At 34.8% G+C, this 21,460-nt stretch overlaps 3 protein-coding genes across 4 annotated transcripts; 1 reads left to right on the forward strand and 2 right to left on the reverse strand.

Annotated features, from left to right (window-relative positions):
* Positions 1-6,000: 6,000 nt before the first annotated feature.
* On the reverse strand, positions 6,001-10,826 carry LOC115699676 (ribulose-1,5 bisphosphate carboxylase/oxygenase large subunit N-methyltransferase, chloroplastic). Its single transcript, XM_030627198.2, has 12 exons — positions 10,302-10,826; positions 9,972-10,135; positions 9,761-9,844; positions 9,582-9,639; positions 8,276-8,329; positions 7,815-7,886; positions 7,645-7,725; positions 7,338-7,510; positions 7,068-7,170; positions 6,856-6,987; positions 6,618-6,740; positions 6,001-6,296 (listed from the first exon to the last, which is right to left on the reverse strand). Exons 1-12 carry the CDS (start codon positions 10,662-10,664, stop codon positions 6,210-6,212), a joined length of 1,494 nt encoding a protein of 497 aa, XP_030483058.2. The 5' UTR covers positions 10,665-10,826; the 3' UTR covers positions 6,001-6,209.
* A 42-nt stretch (positions 10,827-10,868) lies between these two features.
* LOC115699677 (uncharacterized) lies at positions 10,869-13,357 on the forward strand. The gene is made up of 6 exons (XM_030627199.2): positions 10,869-11,345; positions 11,538-11,683; positions 12,028-12,196; positions 12,517-12,615; positions 12,791-12,873; positions 12,973-13,357. Exons 1-6 carry the CDS (start codon positions 10,944-10,946, stop codon positions 13,109-13,111), a joined length of 1,038 nt encoding a protein of 345 aa, XP_030483059.2. The 5' UTR covers positions 10,869-10,943; the 3' UTR covers positions 13,112-13,357.
* Positions 13,358-14,262: 905 nt separating this feature from the next.
* Positions 14,263-21,233, reverse strand: LOC115698544 (long chain acyl-CoA synthetase 8). Of its 2 annotated transcripts, XM_061102824.1 has the most exons (14): positions 21,032-21,233; positions 20,711-20,814; positions 19,990-20,092; positions 19,320-19,888; positions 19,121-19,201; positions 18,646-18,915; positions 18,008-18,139; positions 17,765-17,938; positions 17,433-17,662; positions 16,293-16,410; positions 15,724-15,855; positions 15,472-15,606; positions 15,152-15,358; positions 14,263-14,682 (listed from the first exon to the last, which is right to left on the reverse strand). In XM_061102824.1, the coding sequence occupies exons 3-14, from the start codon at positions 20,039-20,041 to the stop codon at positions 14,518-14,520; spliced, it is 2,265 nt and encodes a 754-aa protein (XP_060958807.1). In that variant the 5' UTR covers positions 20,042-20,092; positions 20,711-20,814; positions 21,032-21,233; the 3' UTR covers positions 14,263-14,517. The 2 variants fall into 2 exon arrangements, with proteins under 2 accessions (XP_060958807.1, XP_030481486.1); XM_030625626.2 differs by lacking the exon at positions 19,990-20,092.
* Positions 21,234-21,460: the final 227 nt, after the last annotated feature.

Raw genomic sequence — 21,460 nt, forward strand, 5'->3', positions numbered from 1 at the left:
TATACTGATGTTTATTCGTGACAGATGCCAGTAGTGATTTGAATTTCATCTTATGAACAATGTGTGATGGTTTGATTCTTAATGTGTATAAATGACAATATTCGAATAATAAACTATATGATTATTATTATTACTTTTCTTGCTGAGTCCTTGTGACTCACGGGTGCTATGTGGTGCATGTAAAGGCAAAGAAAAGCTAGATCAACCATGAGGTGATAGTCTTCTCCAGCAATGTACATATTGACCTCACCCGCCTGCGTGCCGAGTTGCCATGAGTTGTTTTGGACTGGTTGTATCTGCTGTGTATTTTAATTTTGTGTTTAAGTGGTTGTAATATATATTTTTTTAGCAAAATTTTTTATAACAGAGATCTTTGGAACACACTTTTTATGCCGTTATAATGTCCGTTTTTAGTATTTTATTTTAGTCAAGTTTTTAATATTATCACACTTTTTAATAATTAATTATTCTATTACTATTAAACTAGTTTATAAAATCACACACATGACGTCCCTATAAATTAGGGCGTTACATAAAGAGTAAATTGTAGAAAAACTCCTAAAAGTTTTACCCTGTTAGCAATCAACTCTCCAAATCTATTTTTTGACGGTAAAACTTCAAAACCTGTGTTCTATTAGCAGTTTTTTATTTCCATTCATTTTTTGTTGTTAATTGTCACGTTGGACTATTTATGTGTAGACAATATATTCTACATGAATACAATGTACACATGACACAATTTAATTGGTCAACATAAATAAAAAAAGAAATTAAAAAAATAAAAAGAAATTGTATTCCTGTTGGGAGTTTGTTATCTCAATTTATGCATAGGGTGACATGTGGAGAACATTTTGTGACCTGGACGGGCCATACATTCCTCAATATGTCGTCCAGAGTGATTTATTATCCAGAAACAACTCATCTGAAGATTAGTATAAAACATCCGTACATGGTGAATGAAATTGTTCGAGCAACTTTCAATCCGGACAAAGTGAATGCGATTGAGGCAGTTTTAGGGATATTATTTATTTATATCTTCAAATTAAATCCCTATTTCAGTGAGATTTCTACACGTTGTAAATGTAAAATAGGAAACTAACTAAGTTTCTCTTTTTATTGCTAATTATTTTGGAAAACCAAATTGAAGTAATTTTTCCTATAAATAGTGGAGCCATTCCATTACAGAGGGATCCGAAATCATATTTTCTAGAAGAGCTCTTATGCTGTAAAAGAATTTTCAGATTTTCCAGAGAATTCTTAACAAACTCACCTGGCCAGCTCCTTGTGATCTTATTAATTCTCCAAAGTAATACAACAAAAAAGGGAGTAGGCTATTACCATAATCACGGGGCTGAACCTCTATAAATCTTTGTGTTCTTATTGCTAAATTACATATAATTATTTCTAATCATTCTCATCACTTTAATTGACTCGGCGTCATTGGCTAAAAGTGAGGTCAACATTTTGGTGCTTTCATTGAGAGCAAAAAGAACACTATTTATTGCTTTGATCCTCTCTAAATCATCCAAAGATAGTTGTAACTACTAGAAGGTCCCAAACTACTGAAACAATTGATTTGATGGCTACAGATCCTAATGTGCAAAGTCTTGCTAATCAGAGCAATCTAATAGTGGAAACTCCTGATCCAAGCACCTGCCTACCACCACGAGTTCCACCATCAGTAGGACAGGGGGTAACAACCCTTTGGCTGGGTTTACTATGAGCACACAAGAAACTAGAACCATAGGTAATCATAAGGGAGAGATTGGGCCATGTACTAGAGATCCACCTATTGGAAAACCTCGAACAGTGATCGGTGATGATACTAAGCTGTGTAATCTGCGAGATGCCTTAGAGAAGATGCAAGAACATACCAAAACTCTTCACCATGATCAGGAGGATACTCGAGCAGTTGTGAATTTGGAATTTGAACAGTAAAAATGCCAATTCTAGGAGTGGATGGATCAACAAATGAAGATCATGAGAGCCCAATAAGCAAAGATTGATAATCGCTCCAGGCAGGAAACCGTGCTGATTAGACGGGCTTATATGTTAACTAGACAGTTTTCAGTGGAAGATACTCCACTCATACAAGATCTGAATAGAGGGAAAGAAACCTATATCCCAAACAAACCGTAGTATGGGCCAGAAGAACGTCTGGCCAACTATACTCAACAGACCCAAGATAATGGGTCGTCCAATCCGAGGCCACAGGATCAAATTGTGGGCCACACGGTAGACAAGCAAGTTTTTCCAACCCATTATCTTGGGGAAATGGTTAATATAATTTCTATCCTCAAACAAATATATCGAACCAATCAACTGTTGATAACGACCAAACAAGAAGGCCTCTAGGTGAACTAGTCTTCAATAGGTTGGGACACGTACATGATTTAAGAGACAATCTGAATCACATAATTTGGACATAACTCGTAGGGTCATATGCAACTGACTCTGTTATTTTTGGAATTTCTTCCTCAAGGTCACCTCTTTCGGAGTTCCTTTTAGTAGGACCCCTTCCTTAGTTTGGCCTATTTTGAGGTTGTGATCCCTAGGGCTCTTTTCTCGGTAGATGCGCACCGTCTCTTCTTCCACCACTAGTTCATTATGTTGAGTGTTTTCCATGACAAGGAAGTTTGGTTATGACAAAGGCTCTTAATGAAAGCATCAAATTATTAACATAGAAATTTGGAAACAATAATGAAGTCTTATAAATAAAATTAAAATATTACATATAACCAAATATAAATAAGACAAAATGAATTTTTATGTGATTTTTTAGTCAAACTCTACATACTCCACGAGTCAGTATTGATTCTGATTATTCTTTTTTAGTGTTTCTGGATACATGATAGTAATTCTGGATATTTCCTATACATAATCTGTCAAAGTTATTCCTCCCGAAAGATTGTCCATCCCCTGCACCATAGGTTCCATCCCTATTTATGAGATTTTTAGGAGTGACAGTTATTCTCTTTTGATCTTATTTAGGTAACCGTTTATAAAATGTGGACAACCCTCACGTTTCATATTTACAACATGTGAGATAAATGAATTAATTACTGATAACTGCTTTTTGTCCTTATCAGAAAGTAGTTTCTTTGTTAAGATAATATACTCAAATTATGGCTCGCATTCTTAAATTATATTTGGGAATGACTGGACGTATTCTGTGAAACGCTACTTGAGATGTTTTCCTCACTTTTGCCATTTATGACAAATCTTGAGACACCCTTTAAGATTGTATCTTTCGTGTCCCTTCAATCTTTTTGCGTCGTCTATGAACATTTCGAGATGGGTCATACTTTCCTCAATTCTTTTAGTCTTTCAACATACTCATGAATATGTGGATCAATGAGCTGCAAGCTCTTAAAGAACTCGTTATCTACCATTTCTAGTGGTTCATCCTTTTGCACTCTATTCATGTCATGTCTATCTCGGTCAAGTTTGAGACGACCTTATGATGTTGTGTTCACACTAACCGTTGTATTTATAATTTTATCACTTTTATTGGACAACCATTTTATAATACAACCCGATGCCAATACATCATTTAATTGTATCATATCCCAATGTCAAACACTTATTTCATTCCTCACATTTATAGTTTTCCTCAATTTTTGAAATTTATATCCACGTGCGTGTCCATATTTAATGCTCGAAATATGGGCATAATAATTCTCACATTACTAGTTCTATTTAAATATTAAACTATATTATAATATAATCAAAAATAAATTCCCATATTTAATAAAATTTATGCCTTTATTTTATATTTCTAATTTATAATTTTTAGGATAGTATAGTAGCCAAGTACAAACTACTTTGATACTATGCTCTTGTGGAAAAATTTAACACTTGGAAATTATTATTTACCTTTAATATTTTAAAATTATTATTGCCCTTGTTGCCATTAAAAATTGGCACCTACACATGAACACAAACAACGTCTTTCTCCATGGCGACCTACAAAAGGATGTTGAAACTACCTCAAGGATACACTCTCAAATGAGTGATTCCAACTAATGGAGTTTGCAAATTAAATAAAAGTCTTTATGGCTTAACATAGACTTCTAGACAATGGTATAAAAAACTCACTACCTCTCTTCTACAACAAGGTTTCACTCAATCTAAATTTTATCATTCACTGTTTATTAGGTGTTTTCTAGCCCTACTCATTTATGTTGATAACACAATTGTTGCAACTAACAACCTTTCTAAACTGACTACATTTAAGTCTACTCTTGATGCTCAATTTAAATTGAAGGATCTTGGTAACTTACGATTTTTCTTAGGACTTAAAACAGCTTGATGAAATAAAGGCATTTCTGTCACACATCAACCTTTCATTCTACAACTCCAGGAAGACTCAAGCTAATTAGACAATAAACCTGCCTCCACACCAATAGAGCTCAACAGCAAGCTTCACGAAGGGTCAGGACAATCTTTACAAGATCCTACTCAATACATAAGCCTTGTAAGAAAAATCAGATATCTTACCATCACAAGACTTGATATCAGCTTTGTTGTCAGCAAACTCAGCCAATATGTCCAATCACCTAGGCAACATCACCTAGCTGCTACATATAAAATACTACAATACCTTAAAGGCTCCCCTAGACAAGGCTTATCGCTACAACTCAAAATCTTTGCATATGCAGACTAGGGTGCTTGTATTGACACCAGAAGATCAATCTCTGGATATTATGTTTTTTTAGGATAATCTCTAATATCATGGAAGTTTAAAAAGCAACAAACAGTCTCATGTTCTTTTGTTGAAGCAGGGTACCGAGCAATGGCCAATGTCACTTGTAAGCTAACTTAGTTAACATCAATCCCAAAAGACTTCCACATCGACATTTCTCTTCCTTCCATTCTCTACTGTGCCAATAGTACTGCAATTCACATTTTAAAAAATATAGTTTTTCATGAAAGGACAAAATATGTGGACATTGATTGGTACATAGTTTGAGAGAAAACAATCTCTGGACAGTTGAGGATGTTTCATATGCCATCAAAGAATAATCTAGCTAACATCCCCACCAAGCTTCAATTTCTTAGTTCTTTCAATGAAATTGTACCCAAGATGGGTGTTCAAACTTTTTACACTCCATCTTGAAGGGGTCTACTAGAGATAGCTAGTTAGTTAAATATTTGGTTAAGTTAGTGATCTCTAGCTAACTCTGTTATTACTCATCAGTAATTTTGCCTATATAAAGGCAATACACTTGCAAATGATTCATTCTGTTCAATAATAGTTCAGTTAAATTTTCACCCTATTCAATTGTCTAATATTATTTTGAGCAATGAAACAACTTTGATTGGAAGCCACAGTGCTCTCTTTGATTTCAGGATCTCCAATTCGGATGTTTTACCAATATGTTTCTTTGGTATGCCACAGGTGTTCACAATGATCACACCATGCTCGATTATTTACTAGCACCCACAAATAATGCTTCAATACAATATCATGTCTTCAAGTGATGAGAGAAAATGTGTCGTACCCTTAATTTCAGATTCGAGCCCTTTCAAGTTTGAGCTTATTCTTCTTCGCACAAGTAGCACAATTATTTATTCGATATTGTGGATCATCTTCTCCGAGAGCAGCAATAACACAATCACACTTCTTTGGTTATAGATCACCATACCACGGATTATGATCATTCTAAATAATTTGTTCCATCCAGTTTCTGTCGGGTAATTTGTAGAGAATGACTCTCAACTAGCAGAGAGAATAAGGTTTTTTGAAATATTTTGGTAGTGGTTGTAGATTGAGGGTAGATGACTCAATAGAGCTTGTATAAGCTTTGTCCAACCATTGAAAGAAAGACGGGCTATGCTGAACCTTATCTTCGATACCACTAGCTTGTATTAATCACTCAAGTCTTCCTAAATCTCTACAATAAATATGAAATCTATCACACTAAATTTGTAACCTCTCAGGCCCTAGTTAAAGGTTGCTTAAAATCTTACTCAAAACACTAATAAGGGAAATCAACGTGAACAAATCTCTGCGATTGAATAGGGAGAGTTCTAAACTTTAAAGGAAAGTTTTTCTGTTTTAGTTTTCCTATAAAAGTAATATAAGAAATTCCTGCTAGTACACAATACCTCTAACATGACTGAAAAATAGCCAGTAAAATTAATTACATTTTATAGCATTCATCTCTTCACCAAATACCACTTGATTCAGTATGGACAATACCTTCTCATTTGAAGAAATTTCGCAACCCGGTAAAGAGTTTTAGACCTTTCAATTCACCACTTCTAATATCCCTTAACCTCCTCCGTAGTATCTGAAAACAACCAAATAATAAACACGCGAAAAATGGATTAGGGAGTGACTAAAAGTTACAATGCAGATCCAATGCTGCAAGGGATTATATCAAAGAGCTCTCAAAGTTCGTTTTATACTCAAAACAAAGAAGTTTTAAAAAAAATTCTAATGGATTGCCTACCTTTAGCAGTGAAGTAATGTTCAAGGAAGATAAGGAGTGTTTAATTTACCGAATAAAAGTACTCGCAACAGAAAAATTATTCCTCTGATTGATCTTAAGCAGAATATTGAAAAGTCTTTAAAAGATAATAATCAGCTAAAAGAGTAGGTGAAATCTTACATATTGGGCACGGAACAATATCCTTCGCTCACTTGTACATAGATCTACAGCTAGCTGTTTTAGAAACAACCTTCGGTTGAGTTGCTTAGGTGATGTCACATCTAAATCCAATGATCCACTTTGCTGTTACAATGAAAAATTGCCACTGTTTTTGTTACTCAAAACTACTTGTAAATGAAATCACTTTCTATGCAAAGTAAACATATAACAAAATCCTCATGCAAATTACTCTTATTACCTGTAAGAATTTGTTGTACTTTGATATGCTAGATTCACAACTATCCAATATAAATTGAAGGGCTTCTTCCTCTATATCAGGGTATCTTAATTCCTTGTTGGTATTAATTTTGTTTGATGCTGCCGCAGCCATCTGAGACAGCCATATATTTGGGATGGTTATTCAATATAATGAAAAAATGTAACCAATAAGCAGGAGAGAAGATGTTCAACCTCTTCAAATTGGCCGCTCATAGATGGAGGACTGACAGCTAAATAAGCATATGCCATCAATTCCAAAGGCCAGCCAGTGACTCGTATAGGATAACATTGAGATCTGCCAAAAACAATAAATCAAAAGCTTCTCCTGATTTGCATTCGATTTAGACCACAAAAAGGGAAGAAATATGTATCTACTCTACTCAACTCGCACCAAGAACTTGAAAAAGCTGAAAAAATAGGAAAGATAGGATTGGAGAGTGACAAATGAAATCAGGTACTTACGCTTGCAATCCATGTTTCCTGAGAGCTTCCAATTTCTGTTTATAACATTCATCTGATTTTGAGAGTGACACGGACAACTCAACTGAATCACCAGGATTGGTTCCCTCCTTTGGAACAAACCCATAGGATAGCAGCAGCTCTCCATTAGATTTCTTGCCATATGAGATGAAAACCTGAACAAGTAATTTAAAATTCAACAATTCACTTCAACAGTATAACACACTATAGATTATTAGCACCACAGATAATATGTTTCACTCGGTGAGTTCATTCTAAATTTTCAGTGGTGAAAATGTTTAGCGTTTACCTGCTCACCTGGCTGATAAGGCCGGTCTGTTGTGAAAACAACTCCCTGAGATGATTTATCATAGTCTAGAAATGTCTCCACCTACCAGCAAAATCCATGTGATTAAACAGCTAAACTTTTGCAGGTGATTTCACTTCAAACATTTGTTTTAGGATGAGTAATCAACTTACCTGGCAACTGTGGTTCATCATATCTGCCCATGGAACCAATGCAAACTTATCACCCATTGAAGGTAACCGGACCTGTGCAAACCATTATATTTAAAAGTCTAAATGAAACATCCAATTACATATGTATTTAATGTTCTTATCCAACCATGCCTAAGGATAATAGATTAATTGATACAGGTCTTGGATACAGATGCAATCCTTTTGTTTGTAATTAAATGAAATTGAATTCATTCCTTTCCACTTATATGAAAATATTGTACTCTTATAGCTTCTTTTTCGCAAACTCTTTTTTTTTTTTCTAAACTCTTTTAAACTTTAATGGTTGTGTACTGATCAAGAATCAAAACATTAAAGCACGAGTTTGGGTGATTAGTTTCTAACCTTAACTATCCCAACCATAGTATATTTTTCCATTACAAATGGGATACAGCATTTACCATGATGTGACAAAATCGACTTACCAATCGGGAGAAAAGAATTCCAAATGACCATTTGAAGGTGTCCAAATTAAAGACCTACAAATCATGAATTGAGCAAACAAATACAGGATGTCATATTTAGTTATGTAGACGGTATTTCACATGCATATTATGAAAAAGTATACATGAATTGATAAACCTCGTACCTCGGGTGACAAAATTAAAGACAACCAAAGAGGTAGTTCTCAGAAAAAAAAAATACCGGAATGTTCGGGTGTGGGTAATGAAATGGAAAGGAATTCAATTTTGTTCCATTCTTGTGTGGGTGAAATTTTATGTAATAGAATTCCATTCCAATGGAATGGATTTTCCATCAGTTTGGCGGAATGGCTATTCCTTCCATAAGACCAACCCAATAGAAAGTGAAAAAGAAATGTATATATTTTTTCTAATATTAAATTTTATACCACTTTATTATATTCTATTTCATTCCAATTATCATTATTGTTCCTCTCTTATTTGATTTTATGTTATAAGGCGAATTGTGAGGCAGACACAGCTTAACGCCAATTATTATCCCTGTAATGATTAATGACTAAGGCCTATTGACTTAGTATTTGTAGGTGTCTGCCTGCATTATTTCTCCATAACTTAGAACCAGAAATTTGTAACTGAAATAGAAAGATAGTAACAGTAACAAAGTAGAACAAAGTATAAGAGAGCTACATGAGAGAAAGTAGAGGTAATTGCTTTAGAGATACAAGGGGATTTTCAAAAAACTTAATATACAGATTCAAGATTACAGGGTAAAGCAAATTATAACAGAATTACCTAAGTTTTTTATTTTATTAAAAATAAAAAAATTAGAGACAAAGGTCAAATGTCTAGGACTAACCTACTCCTATGTTTATTGAGATCCCTTGCTTATGGCGGACGAAAACCTTGGTAACATAAACACTTGGGAAAGACCTTCTCCAACAACAAAAACTACTAACACAGATTAAAAACATGGACTCATAAAACTACGAGCTACCAGCCAACTAGTACAACAGGTTTTCCCAATCTCTACACAAGTCTAAGAAAGAAAAATCTACAAAATCTTTTGTTTTGTATATCCAAGTCACAACACAGAATTCAACTTTCTCCCCTAAGTAACTAACAAACTAATATGTTGACTATGTTAGATCTACATAATGAGAATGGTTAACAGAGATTCTAAACTTCAAAGCCAATAATATGATTGCTCATTCAAAAATGGAATTGTTGCAAGTAACTACAGAAAAATGAACATAAAGGACTTGGAAAGTTTTAAGTTGGTTTTACACAAGGACTGATATGAGTTTAATACCTCTTCAGGAAATAAATCAGGGTACTTTGAAAATATCCTAAGCCTTAAATCATTGTATCTGCGAAGAAAAAAGAAGCAAGTTAAATAAATAATAAAAAAAAACTTGGTAAAAAGGATTACTTTTTGTTGCCAAAAATGGCCCATAAAAGAAAATCCAAACAGCTAATTTGAGGCCCTACGTTCCAACAACATTTGTAATCCTTTCGATTGCTCGCTCTCTAATCTGTGATGCTTCCAAATAACGATCTAGTTCTTCACGTGTCCTGAAATGATATAAAGAAGCTGTAGAGGAAAAACTGAGAGTAGACCCTTCGCAGGAAAGGCAAAATTATAGCATTGACGATTTGCATGACTTGCAAAGACAATAATATAAGTATAAGCTAAGCTTACCAGTAGAGAAGTGAATATGGTTGCCGAGGTAAAGCAGAAATATAATTGCTCCATCTTGAAGATTCCATGATACTTGCTTCACTGATCAAATAAGTTGCCAGGAATGGCCAGTCAGGTACTGAATTCTGCTTTAATACTTTACCAGCCTCTGCAATGCTCCATTCCTTGAATTTCAGAAACACATGTAATAAGAATTTAAATAGGTGAACAAATCAATATTGACAGCCGAATCACTAAATATTGTGATTAATGACAAAATTCAAGTTCATCAATCAAATTATCACAGCAGAAAACCAAACCCCAGTTGCAAAATTTTCGAGAAAATCTTACTGATTCCGCTGAGATGACCAGCGTGGGAGGCACAAAGAGCAGCTTTTCCCCTTTCCTAATATTCTTCAAAGCAACCAACCCTCTCTCTCCCACGTTCACTTTTTCTATTGCCATCTTCTGCGGCGGAAGACCAGACTGAGACAGCCATTTCTGCAGAGCAGAGGCGTTCTCCGAAGAATCCATTTCACAGCCCCATGGGATGGTCTGGGTCACTGTTGTTTTGGTGTTTTCACTCGTTGAGACAGAGCAATGAACTGGGTTTCTACGGAAACTAACTGGGTTTAACTGTGAAAAATGCGTTCTTTGGAATGAATTAAAGTTGGAAACGAGAGCAGTTTGTAACACTCGTGAAGCTTCAGCCATGGCTACCCAAAAAGAAAAAAAAAAGTGAGAGAAAGATAAAGAAAGACCTTATCTTTTGAAAAGCTCCGAAAGGTTATAAGATATTGGATTATTGGTCGTTTATGCGGTTATGAAATGTACGCGCCTGTTTTACCAACGTGTTAAACGACACCGTTGGTCAGTGATGTCTATAAAAACGACATCGTATAATGGGGTCAATGAACTATATAAGTACAGATAGATAATAAATTCAAATTTACATTAATAAGATTCTTACAAAAATCCTCAGTTTTCTTCGCCATGTTGGCTAATGCCAGCCTCATCTCCTGCAACTTCTCCAAGTTCTCATCTTTAACATTCAAAAGCCGCCCAGAAACCAGGAACTTCCTTCAAACTCAAAACCTCAAGCCAAGAGTATCAATTCCCAAAACAAGCTTTGGATCTTCGATTTTCAGAAGCGTGGACTGTAAAACGTTTATTCTCCCATTTCAGCAAAAGGGTCATTCTCAAATTTGTCAGAGTACCTTAAAGGGTGAAAACAAAGAAGACCCGGGTTTGAATGAGGGAGATGGCTTGGAAAATAAACCTGAAGGAAGTGGAAATGTAGCTGAGGGAAGAGACTGGACGACCTCAATTTTGCTCTTTGTGTTATGGGGTGCATTACTGTACTATGTTTTCAATCTGTCCCCCAACCAGACTCCGGTATTGCTTAAATATATGCAGTAAACATTAAGTGTTTTGGGGTTTCAATATATATCTGTTAACCCCAATAGGATGACTATGAATTTTGCCAAATGTCAATGACTATAAAAGCCACAATTGTCATTCCTCTCAGTTTATTGTTTCGGCTTCCTAACATTTTCTTCATTGATTCTTTTCGTGTTCTTATATCAGACAAGAGACATGTATTTCTTGAAAAAGCTCTTGAACTTGAAAGGGGACGATGGGTTCAGAATGAATCAAGTGTTAGTGTCACTGTGGTACATAATGGGTTTATGGCCCTTGGTTTACAGCAAGCTGCTGCTTCCGACAGGTAGAAGGTAGTTCTGCTAAAACCTAACCCTTTTTCGTTCTTTGAATGCCTTCTAAGTGCTAATACTTCGTGTTCTGCAATTCCTTGCCTGTAATACTAAAGTGAAGTCAGAAACGTTACTGTTTGAGAAACATCAAGTTCATACATGTATGTATAATGTTGAATTCAGAGAACTGATTTATCTGGAGGCATAAACTATTGCCTAAATAATTTGTTTTCATAACGTATAAGATGAAGCTTGTAAACTTTGTTAAGTGGCCTGACTACAGTCTGCTGCAAGAGAAGAAACTTAATTTCCCAAGACACTGTTTAAGAACATAGTAAGCTGACTAATGAATTTTGTATTTGCAGTTCTCAGAGCAAAATTCCAGTTTGGCCTTTTACTGTACTTTCATTTTTCGGTGGTGCATATGCTCTTCTTCCCTATTTTGTACTTTGGAAACCACCACCTCCTCCTGTTGAAGAAACAGAACTCAGCAGATGGCCCCTAAATTTTCTAGAATCAAAAATAACAGCTGCGGTGAGGATTTATTTGATAAACAATGCATACATTGAAAAGATCAGCAGAAACACAGAAAAGATTATAATATACATTTTTGATCAGTTTTCTTCAATTAGTTGAAGTCAAAAACTACCAATTGATTTTAAGAGGTTTTCCATTGACTCATTGAATATTTCTAGACTCATTTCTTTCGTTTGAAAAGTGAAATAACTATAGCCATTATACAAAAAGACGTTTATTCTGATGCAGACATGTGCCTAGTGATAATTGATGTTATTGCAATTCTATTGATTTATCATGACCTAGGAAACTCAAGTTTTATCTCTATTGGATATCAGGTAACACTGGCTACAGGACTAGGTTTACTTGTTAGTGCAGGATTAGCTACTGGTGATGACTGGAGTGAATTTTTCCAGTATTTCAGGGAAAGCAGATTTGTAAGTGCTTCAACACTTCAAACCAATATAAATGCAATTCATGTTTCGGTAGTTACTCATATGAATTAGACCTCTGCTTAGATCTTTTACTTTAATTCCTTAAAAATCATTATGCTCAATTTTGATCATAGTTTTTAACAAGGTTTAATTGAGAGATAAACCCACTTTATTGCAGATCCATGTTACTTGCATTGATTTCACCCTACTATCAACTTTTGCTCCATTTTGGGTCTACAATGATATGACTGCTCGGAAATGGTGAGGATTCTGGTGTCCAGAGTTTATGCCTTTTAATTATGGCTTAACATTTTGATTTCCCTTCTAGTAGACTATAATGTCCCTTATTTTTATTGTCAGGTTTGACAAAGGGTCTTGGCTTTTGTTTTTGTCGCTGGTTCCATTCGTCGGTCCTGCTTTATACAACGTCCTACGACCACCACTATCAGCTTTGCCAGCAACGGTTAGCAGTACAACTTCCAAACCAGAGGACACTTGAAATTATTTCCTACTTGGTTCTTCAGAAAATACACTCCATTAACTGTTGGTGGAGGAAAGAGATTAACACTACAATATAGGAAGAGTTCTAAATGTTCAGTCAGTAATACACATTATATGATAAAGTCTTAAAACTAGTTTTGGATACTGCTGAATGTACTTATAGAGGAACAACAAACAAGTATATCACATTGTAAGATGTCGTAGTTTTCAATGTAGTTACACCCAGTATTCTTTTTCCATTTTATTTTTTTGTGACATTCCATTTAGAGCAGTGTAGTTGTTGTTGCGAAGTTCTGGACATTTCTTGGCTGATTTTACTAGAAATTTTCACTCTTTTCCTAAAAATACTTAGACATTTTCTAAAATTTGTGTAATTTAAGGACTTCAACTTCTCAGGGTTGTGTTTCCTAGGCGATCGAATTTAAAGTTCCCCTGTGCTTGTTATATCTTAGAAGCCTTCTAAATATAGGACTGCATACAAAGGGAAAGTGAAGATGAGTATCATCAAATAGCTTGATAGCTAAGGCTCCTTGGGAATAGTCTACTAGTAAGACTATCAGGTTGATTTTGAAATAAAGGTAGTTGGGAATAGGCAATAGCCTATATCAAGTTAAGTGTGTTCATTCAATTCAATCCGTATTATTTTACTCATAGTGCATCTGATCCGCACTAGATAAGGATTTTATATTTTGAATTCAATTCAATCTGCATAATAATATAGATCCAATCTAATATAATTGGATTAATTATTATTTAATATTTATTTAAAAATTATATATTTATTTTACATAACTAATAATGAAATAAAATATATTATTGATGTTTTATGTTTTCAAAAATAAATAAAAACATATAAAACAAAAAATAATAAATTCTAACAAACAAAAAGAACGTTTGTAAAAAAAATGTTTAATTTTACTTTAAATTATATTATTTTGTTATATGTATGAGATATGCATTTAGTAAAATCACGGTAAATATAATATTTTTCTAAAATACTCCCACAATGTGGAACGAGCACACACAAAAACACTTAGGGATAACATTTATTCAATTACCAAAAATACTATGTATCATGGGACTAAAACTTAGCAGCATTACAGAGACCATTGGTATTCCTTTAAAAATTTGAAAATTTAGCCATATAGATCATCAGAACCAAGGACTTTTATTAAAAGTACAAACAAGAAAATAGATGATCATCAGACCAATAATTTAACATGAGCTCATAAAAAATAAGCAGACAAAAATAAAGCTCAATTCTATTGCAACAAATTTGTTTGAAAATATCCAGTTGCATGTTGTCAGAAATTGAGCGATTAAAACTTGTATGTCATTAATAATACAAAGAAAATATACCACAAAATCCATCCAATTTAACATTGGAGGAACAGATCCACTGGTTTATGCATATAAATTCTTTAGCTCATCTTTGAACTTGGCTTTCAGCTGTTCCCTCTTTATCTTTAGAGCAGCAGTAACCAATCCAGACTCCGGTGTCCATGGATCTGGCAACAATTTAATCTTTGCAGGAAGTTCAAACTTGTCTAGTTTTGCAGCTTTTGCAACCTGCATGTAAGAAACAACTTAAAAAGACACTACAATATAAAAAAATATTCTCAATAAAACTAAAATTATGGTTAGCTCCACTTTGTTTAAAGATAGCGGGCATTATTTAAAGCGAGTAATAGCAACACTCTCGTATTTAACATCTGGACTCAACAAACACAATTAAATTATTTTACACATAATATTGTTAGTCATTGTAGTTCACATGTCAAGTAGTGAAACATGGGAATTGGGAGCCTAAGAGAGTGAACAAGAGAGTACTGCTAACACCTTCCACAGTCTAAATCTACATATGAAGCAAATAAAGTGAACATATTTACTGAGGAAAATAATAGCTGCAACTATAATGCATGATCTAGAGGCTGCTACATTCCAACAAAAGCATGTTTCAGTGCACAAAAATGATAAATACAATTCAACGCGTATGTCTTTTTCATCTAATCTTGGGTGTAAGAGATGGAAAACAAACCTTGGCAAGGGATTGCTGAACCTCGCTAACAGCTTCAGCTTTTTCACACAGCTCAGAGAAATCCTCATACTTGATGCCTGCATTTTGGGCCCAGTCCTCGAGGGATTTTCGTGCTGGTACAACAAGAGCTACACAGTTGCTATGGAAAGGATCCGCATGTAACATGATACTTTCCACATAATTACTTGACAATAGCGCAGACTCGACCTGCAATCAAGTTGGCACAACATAATGAGCATCCTAGGATACTTAAAATTGTTGCTCAGCTCATTTACATAATATTGTCCAGAAATAACAGGGTAAGTGGTAAACAAACACACCTTTCCGAGAGAGATGTATTCTCCATGCTGAAGCTTAACAATGTCCTTCTTTCTATCAATTATTTCTAAGCATCCATCAGGATGGAACCTTCCAATATCACCACTATAAAACCAGCGGATGCCCCTCTCATCAATCTGTATCATACAACAAAGTCCTAAGAACCAGTTACTTACCATCTGTGAGGAAAACGTAGCAAGTAGCAACATATGTCCATTTTTAAATTAAAACACTAGGGGGAAGAGAATATTCACCTCGTACACCTCATTTGTCTTTTCCTCATTCTTAAAGTAACCAGCAGTTACACTATGTCCCCCAATAATAATCTCACCTCTGGGCATTGGTTTGTCAGATGTCTTATAGCCACCTTCTTCCCAAGAAACAAGCTGCATTTCAGAATAGAAGACAGTTAGAAAATCTCAATGAGATTTCTTCAGTAACATTTAACTGTTGTTGGTCCTGACTAATTCACAGATATGTTTCAGAAAGAGAACCTAAGCAAAGTTTCTATTTAGCATTTACAGGGACTTGGATCATTTTTTCTTTTTCCTTTTGAGATTCGGGAAGAGGGAATTTGAACATGGATCCATCTCTTTGTGAGAAGAGGTGTAATACCACTAAGCTATGCCTACGATCACACAAGGACTTAAGTCTGGACCACTCAAACACACACCTGCCAAAATACTTGAACTTTTGTGTTAATAAACACAACGTACACAAGTAGAAATTTTCCAGCATAAAATCCACAGGCCATTCTAATCTGAAACTTATGGTTACAATCAGAACTCAACCTAATTATTTTTGGAAAACTGAAAAGCTGTACCTTAATGTAGCAACAAGGAAGGGGTGGCCCAACACGGCCAACTGTTGTGTCATCTGCCTCAGAAAAAGCAGCTCCAGCAAAAGTTTCTGTCAAGCCATATCCTTGACCAATAGGAGCCCTGTGTAAGCATAGCCAACCAAAAAAAGTGTGCAATAAGCAAGAGATACATTAAATGAAAAATAACACGACCTATTGCAAGAACTTCATAGTGCATAGCTAGTCTAGGATGGATGTAAACGGAGCAGGGCCCCCGTCCGGTGTCGGTCCCTAATGGGAACACTTTATTTAAAGAAAAAAAAGATTATAAAAAAGAATTATACTTTTTTAATACAAAATAATAATAAATGAAATAATATCATGAATAATACTTTTGTATATTATTCATTACACTATTTATTTTTAATAATATTTATAATGAAAAATATTAAAATAAAAGTACAATATTATCAACAGGGCAAGTTCTGGATCATGTCCCCCGTCTTAGCCCCATTAGGGCTGGGTACCAGCGTGGCCACTAACTTCAAACACAATATTCTTAGAGTTTCCAATCCAATAATTTTTGTGCAAACAAATTCCATTAACTCACCACTCTCTCAATCTCTATGAGATAGATCCTTCCAGTACTATGCCTTTTATTCAAGGTGGCAAGAAAAAAACACTAAGGAAATCATATAGGAGAACAGTGATCATTGCTTAAAATTACACTCAAACTCAAAAAGCTCAATCTGCTACCTCGCTAAAAGTAAAGTAGCACTGGAATGTCACAAAGAAAGAAATTGAACTTAATATACTATATGAAGAGGCTATTACTTTTGCAACAAATGTTCCTTTCAACAACACATAGCAATTGAGGTTCGTCCCATGTGTACCTCACTTACTCATCCACATTTTTCATGATTTCAGTATCTATTCAAACTGTTCAGACAAAGAGCATAATATAGATACTCTAAAAAATGTCAACACTCTATACAAAAACTAGACAGCAGAAGGGCCGCATATTTAAGCCATAAGTATATTGTTCAACAAATAAACAAACATATAAATAAAAAGATAAAAACATATTTGACCTTTTAATATATAAAATAGAAAAGTTAATCCTCAAATTCAATTCTTGTAAATCTCAAAATATGAAATAGTTACCCCATGCAGATATTGATGAAGCGTTGTGAATCCCCAGATAAAGGAGCTCCACCACAGAGCATAAATCTAATATCTCCTCCAAGTACAGAGCGTATTTTCTTAAAGATGATTAAATCCCACAACATTTTTTCTAGTCCCCAAGCCCCAAACCAGCTTCCTTCTACTGCTGCCAGTCGACGTGCATATGCAAATGTAAAAAGAGTCTTTGCTAGACCCCCAGTACCATCAACCTGATATTTATGGAAATAATTAATTAATTAACACTTCAGAAATACATGAACCTGAAACCATCACAAGGCTAAGTGGAAAGAATTATGCACTCAATTAAGTACCTTTTTTAGTACACCATCTCGAACACGATCCAGTATAGCAGGAACTGCTGCCATGAGAGTTGGCTTCAATGCAGAAGCATCTCCCTTGGTTCCTTTCTTAACTTTGTTTGAAGTGTCTGTTAAAGTCAATGGAGAACCATAACCAATTCTACACCCGGTGGCCACCATGACAGACTGAAAAGTCACGTGTTACAACAAATTTCTTATCTAACATGGACAAGTAAAATAAAAAAATAAGAGTACCTCAGCAGCCAATTCAAAAACGTGAGCAAGGGGCAAGTAGGCTAAGTAGACATCTTTGCTATTCAGTTCTGGAATGACTGTTATAACTGCTGCAGCAGTGGCTACAATGTTGCCATGTGTTATCATAACACCCTAGATAGTCACAATATATACTTGTAAGGAAAAAAATCAAATTTACAATGTTATTTTAACTAAAATGTAAAGGAGCGAATTTTAAGTTCCAACCAAATTTCTCAAAAGAAGCTTTCTTCAATGAATGAAGATATACATGTGATCATTACAATAGAAAATTTATATTATCACAATGATAGGAAAACAAATTTTGACCACCATGTTTTAATCTGATAATAATAAATCAATTTTTTGATAAAGCAACAATCCCAAATAAATACCAAATACCATTTTTCCAACAAAAATTGACCCCTATGAATAGGGAAAATATCCTTACTCAACCAGATCCATATATTTTTTTAGATATATATTTTTTTCACACACATAGGCAAGTTAAAATTTATATGCATGTTGCACTATATATAATGTATTTGCATAATATTACATTCAATATTCATTTGGATTAGTACTACTATTGGTCAAGAAAAAAAAGACATAACAAAACAAACAAATAGCTGGAAACCAACCTTCGGCAGACCTGTACTGCCACTTGTGTACATAACAACAGCAACTTCATTCTTTGAGGGTAGACTTGGTGGAATGGGACTTGCTTTACCAAGTCTCTCAACTTCAGTGAAGGACATAACTGTCCAACCGCTCATGCTTTCAAAATCTCCAGTTTCTTTTGAAGTTCCATCTTCAAAATAAATAACATTTTGAATCGTTTTAAGGCTTGTGCTTATGGCAGATAGCTTCTTCAGTTGCTTCGAATCGCATATCAAGGTTGATGTTGAGGTCTGTTCAAATGTAAAATTTCTAAGATGAGAACCATTTTTTTTTCTTTCAGGATATTAGAAAAGATGGGGACCAATTAATGGGTCCATATTTGTATATCAATTCTGTATTCCAACAAATACATGATCTTGCAGCCATCAAGCCTCCATTCCTAACTTACGCTAATTTCCTAAAATATACATACAATGCTATGTCACTCAAACTTACCTCATTAAGTGCGTGGATTAGCGCATCCTCCCCAAGAGTTGCATAAATAGTAACAACAGTAATATTTTGTCGGAAGCATCCCTGAAATCCGAGAATTATTAATGTTGTCTTGAGTTTTGAGGAGAAGATTAAAGTAAACTAAGACAAAGAGCAAATATGGCAACAAGAGTTGAATGTAGAAATGCATCAAGTAGCAAACCTGGAATGCTATTAACCATTCTGCCCGGGTTTCAGAAAATAATGCAGCACGAGTATCCACATTGTGGCCTAATTTAATAAGACCGGATGCAAAGTTGCAAGCACGATCAAATGCTTCACCATAAGTTTGCCATTCATATTCTCCAAAGTGAAGCTTCTCAAACTTCCTACCATCACTAGCTGCAACAAAATCTCTCTCGATAAACTTCCTCGTTCCAAGAAATTGATTGCGTGAATTCCTTTTACAAGATTGCTCAAACAGATGTGCCATGGTTGTGGCTCCTTCCCATGGTACTTCAATCAATTCAGTCACACGACTATTGCGTACGGTATAGGCAGAATCCCCACCAACATCTACAGGAACTCCTCTTAGTTTTCCCTTCTTCTTTCCAATGAAGAAAGAGGAGATAATTACAGGTATAAGTATCCCAACAACAACAGCACCAACAATGCCATATGCTCCGTGACTTTTCCAAAGTGATGAATAATCACCCGAATGAAAATATTCCAGAAAACATCCTTTAGAATCCCCCATTTCTGAATCCTTGTAAAACTGAGAGCAGATCCTTTCTGAATATAAGCAGTAATAAGTAAATAGTCACAGTGAGTCAGTGACATACAATTTACGATGAAGTATAATATAAAGTGTGTTTAGGCACACAAATTGTTACCTAGTATGGTTGGGCTATAAGTTTGTCCAAAACTAAAATCTCTCTTAAGCATCGAACGAGATATCTAGATAGAGTTTCATCACAAAGAATTAACCTGAAGTACCTATTGACACTCAAATGATTACCCAGCCCCAGTATAGTTGATCAATACCGTTATCCAATACTGAAATCTCTTTGAAGCTTCAGAAGAAAATAGATCGAATTTCACCACAAAGTCTTTTTACATATCAACACAAACTTTAATTTGTAGAATGTAGCTAGATATTGCTTAAGATGTGTGTACCCCCAGAACAATAAAATCTACTGACACTATATTCCAACAAAATATTACAACTTCACACTTATATCAAGTCAAATATTAAATGACACTCAACTCAGTTCTTATCACTTTGTAACGTAGATTTATCGAAATTGAATTTCCTACATTTGAAGCTCACAAATCATTTTTGTTCTGTATAAAACTGTAATCATGGGAAGAAAAGAAAATCTAATATCTTATCAATTACAGCAACAACAACAGTGAATGAAAGAAACTATTTCTCAAAAACAATTACACAAATTAAACCCCTTCTTTTCATTTCATATATAAATATATAAATAACACACATATAGAAAATATTGATCTATGGTTGGTTGCCCACCTTTTGTTTTCTTAATATATAAATCACAAAAGCAGAACATGAATGAAGAAGAAAAAAAATAAAGCTCCAAGGAAACTTACTCCAAATGAAGTTGAGCTAAGACTTGCTATTCGCTTGTCCTAAATGCACTTCACTTGTGAAATAAAGGCCTAGTACTTTGATCAGTTAATACCCACCATCGAAGCTAACACATTCAAACCAAAACAAAACAATCAGCTATAATCTCGAAAACCCAGCTACAAAAACAAGAATAAAATAAGATCGAACATGATGAAGACTTCAACTTTACAGTCAACACCAAAATATAAATCAAAGCTTCAAAAGGAAACCGATTTCCTACAGGAAGCAAAACACAGAAGAATCGAGCAGAATTGAAAATGGAAAAAAGAATCGAAGATTACCTCATCAACGATCCAATGGCCTTGAGCCAGACTTTTCTTTCACTTTCTCGGGACTTCTTACCGTTAAAAAAGGAAAGAAAAATCAATAGTGATGAACAAGGCACATTACGATATTCGCCCTCGTATATAAAATTATGTATAAATGATCTTTTGGATTATTAGATGAGCTTTCGGAATGGCGGCCAAGGGTATTTTCGGTATCTGAATGTTGGACATCTTAAAAGCTTGGGGTATTTGGGCATCGGGATATAGGACTGAAAAAACAACTTTACTGAATGGAGAAACTACCACGTGGCAGCAAAAGAGAGAAGCTGGCCTTCTGATGTGAACAGTGGAAATAGACACGTGACGAAATCCATGATGGTGGTTTTGCTTGTTTGGGTGGCACGTGACTTGGCGTGTTTTAAGGGGTTGGGAGGAATCTCAGCT

This window comes from Cannabis sativa, chromosome 8 (assembly GCF_029168945.1).
Source record: "Cannabis sativa cultivar Pink pepper isolate KNU-18-1 chromosome 8, ASM2916894v1, whole genome shotgun sequence".
Taxonomy (NCBI): Eukaryota; Viridiplantae; Streptophyta; class Magnoliopsida; order Rosales; family Cannabaceae; genus Cannabis; species Cannabis sativa.

What these genes read in the sequence shown, in the direction of transcription:
- LOC115699676 (XM_030627198.2), bottom strand. Translation starts at nt 10,664, where the DNA reads ATGGCTGAAGCTTCACGAGTGTTACAAACTGCTCTCGTTTCCAACTTT. An exon ending in CTGATTTATTTCCTGAAGAG is followed by an intron (nt 8,330 to 9,581) that starts GTATTAAACTCA and finishes CATGATTTGTAG; the next exon opens with GTCTTTAATTTGGACACCTT. An exon ending in GAATTCTTTTCTCCCGATTG is followed by an intron (nt 7,887 to 8,275) that starts GTAAGTCGATTT and finishes TGGTTTGCACAG; the next exon opens with GTCCGGTTACCTTCAATGGG.
- LOC115698544 (XM_061102824.1), bottom strand. Translation starts at nt 20,041, where the DNA reads ATGCTTAAGAGAGATTTTAGTTTTGGACAAACTTATAGCCCAACCATA. An exon ending in TTCCTTGTTGCTACATTAAG is followed by an intron (nt 15,856 to 16,292) that starts GTACAGCTTTTC and finishes TCTGAAATGCAG; the next exon opens with CTTGTTTCTTGGGAAGAAGG. An exon ending in AGACAAATGAGGTGTACGAG is followed by an intron (nt 15,607 to 15,723) that starts GTGAATATTCTC and finishes TGTATGATACAG; the next exon opens with ATTGATGAGAGGGGCATCCG.
- LOC115699677 (XM_030627199.2), top strand. Translation starts at nt 10,944, where the DNA reads ATGTTGGCTAATGCCAGCCTCATCTCCTGCAACTTCTCCAAGTTCTCA. An exon ending in TGTCCCCCAACCAGACTCCG is followed by an intron (nt 11,346 to 11,537) that starts GTATTGCTTAAA and finishes TTCTTATATCAG; the next exon opens with ACAAGAGACATGTATTTCTT. An exon ending in CTGCTTCCGACAGGTAGAAG is followed by an intron (nt 11,684 to 12,027) that starts GTAGTTCTGCTA and finishes TTGTATTTGCAG; the next exon opens with TTCTCAGAGCAAAATTCCAG.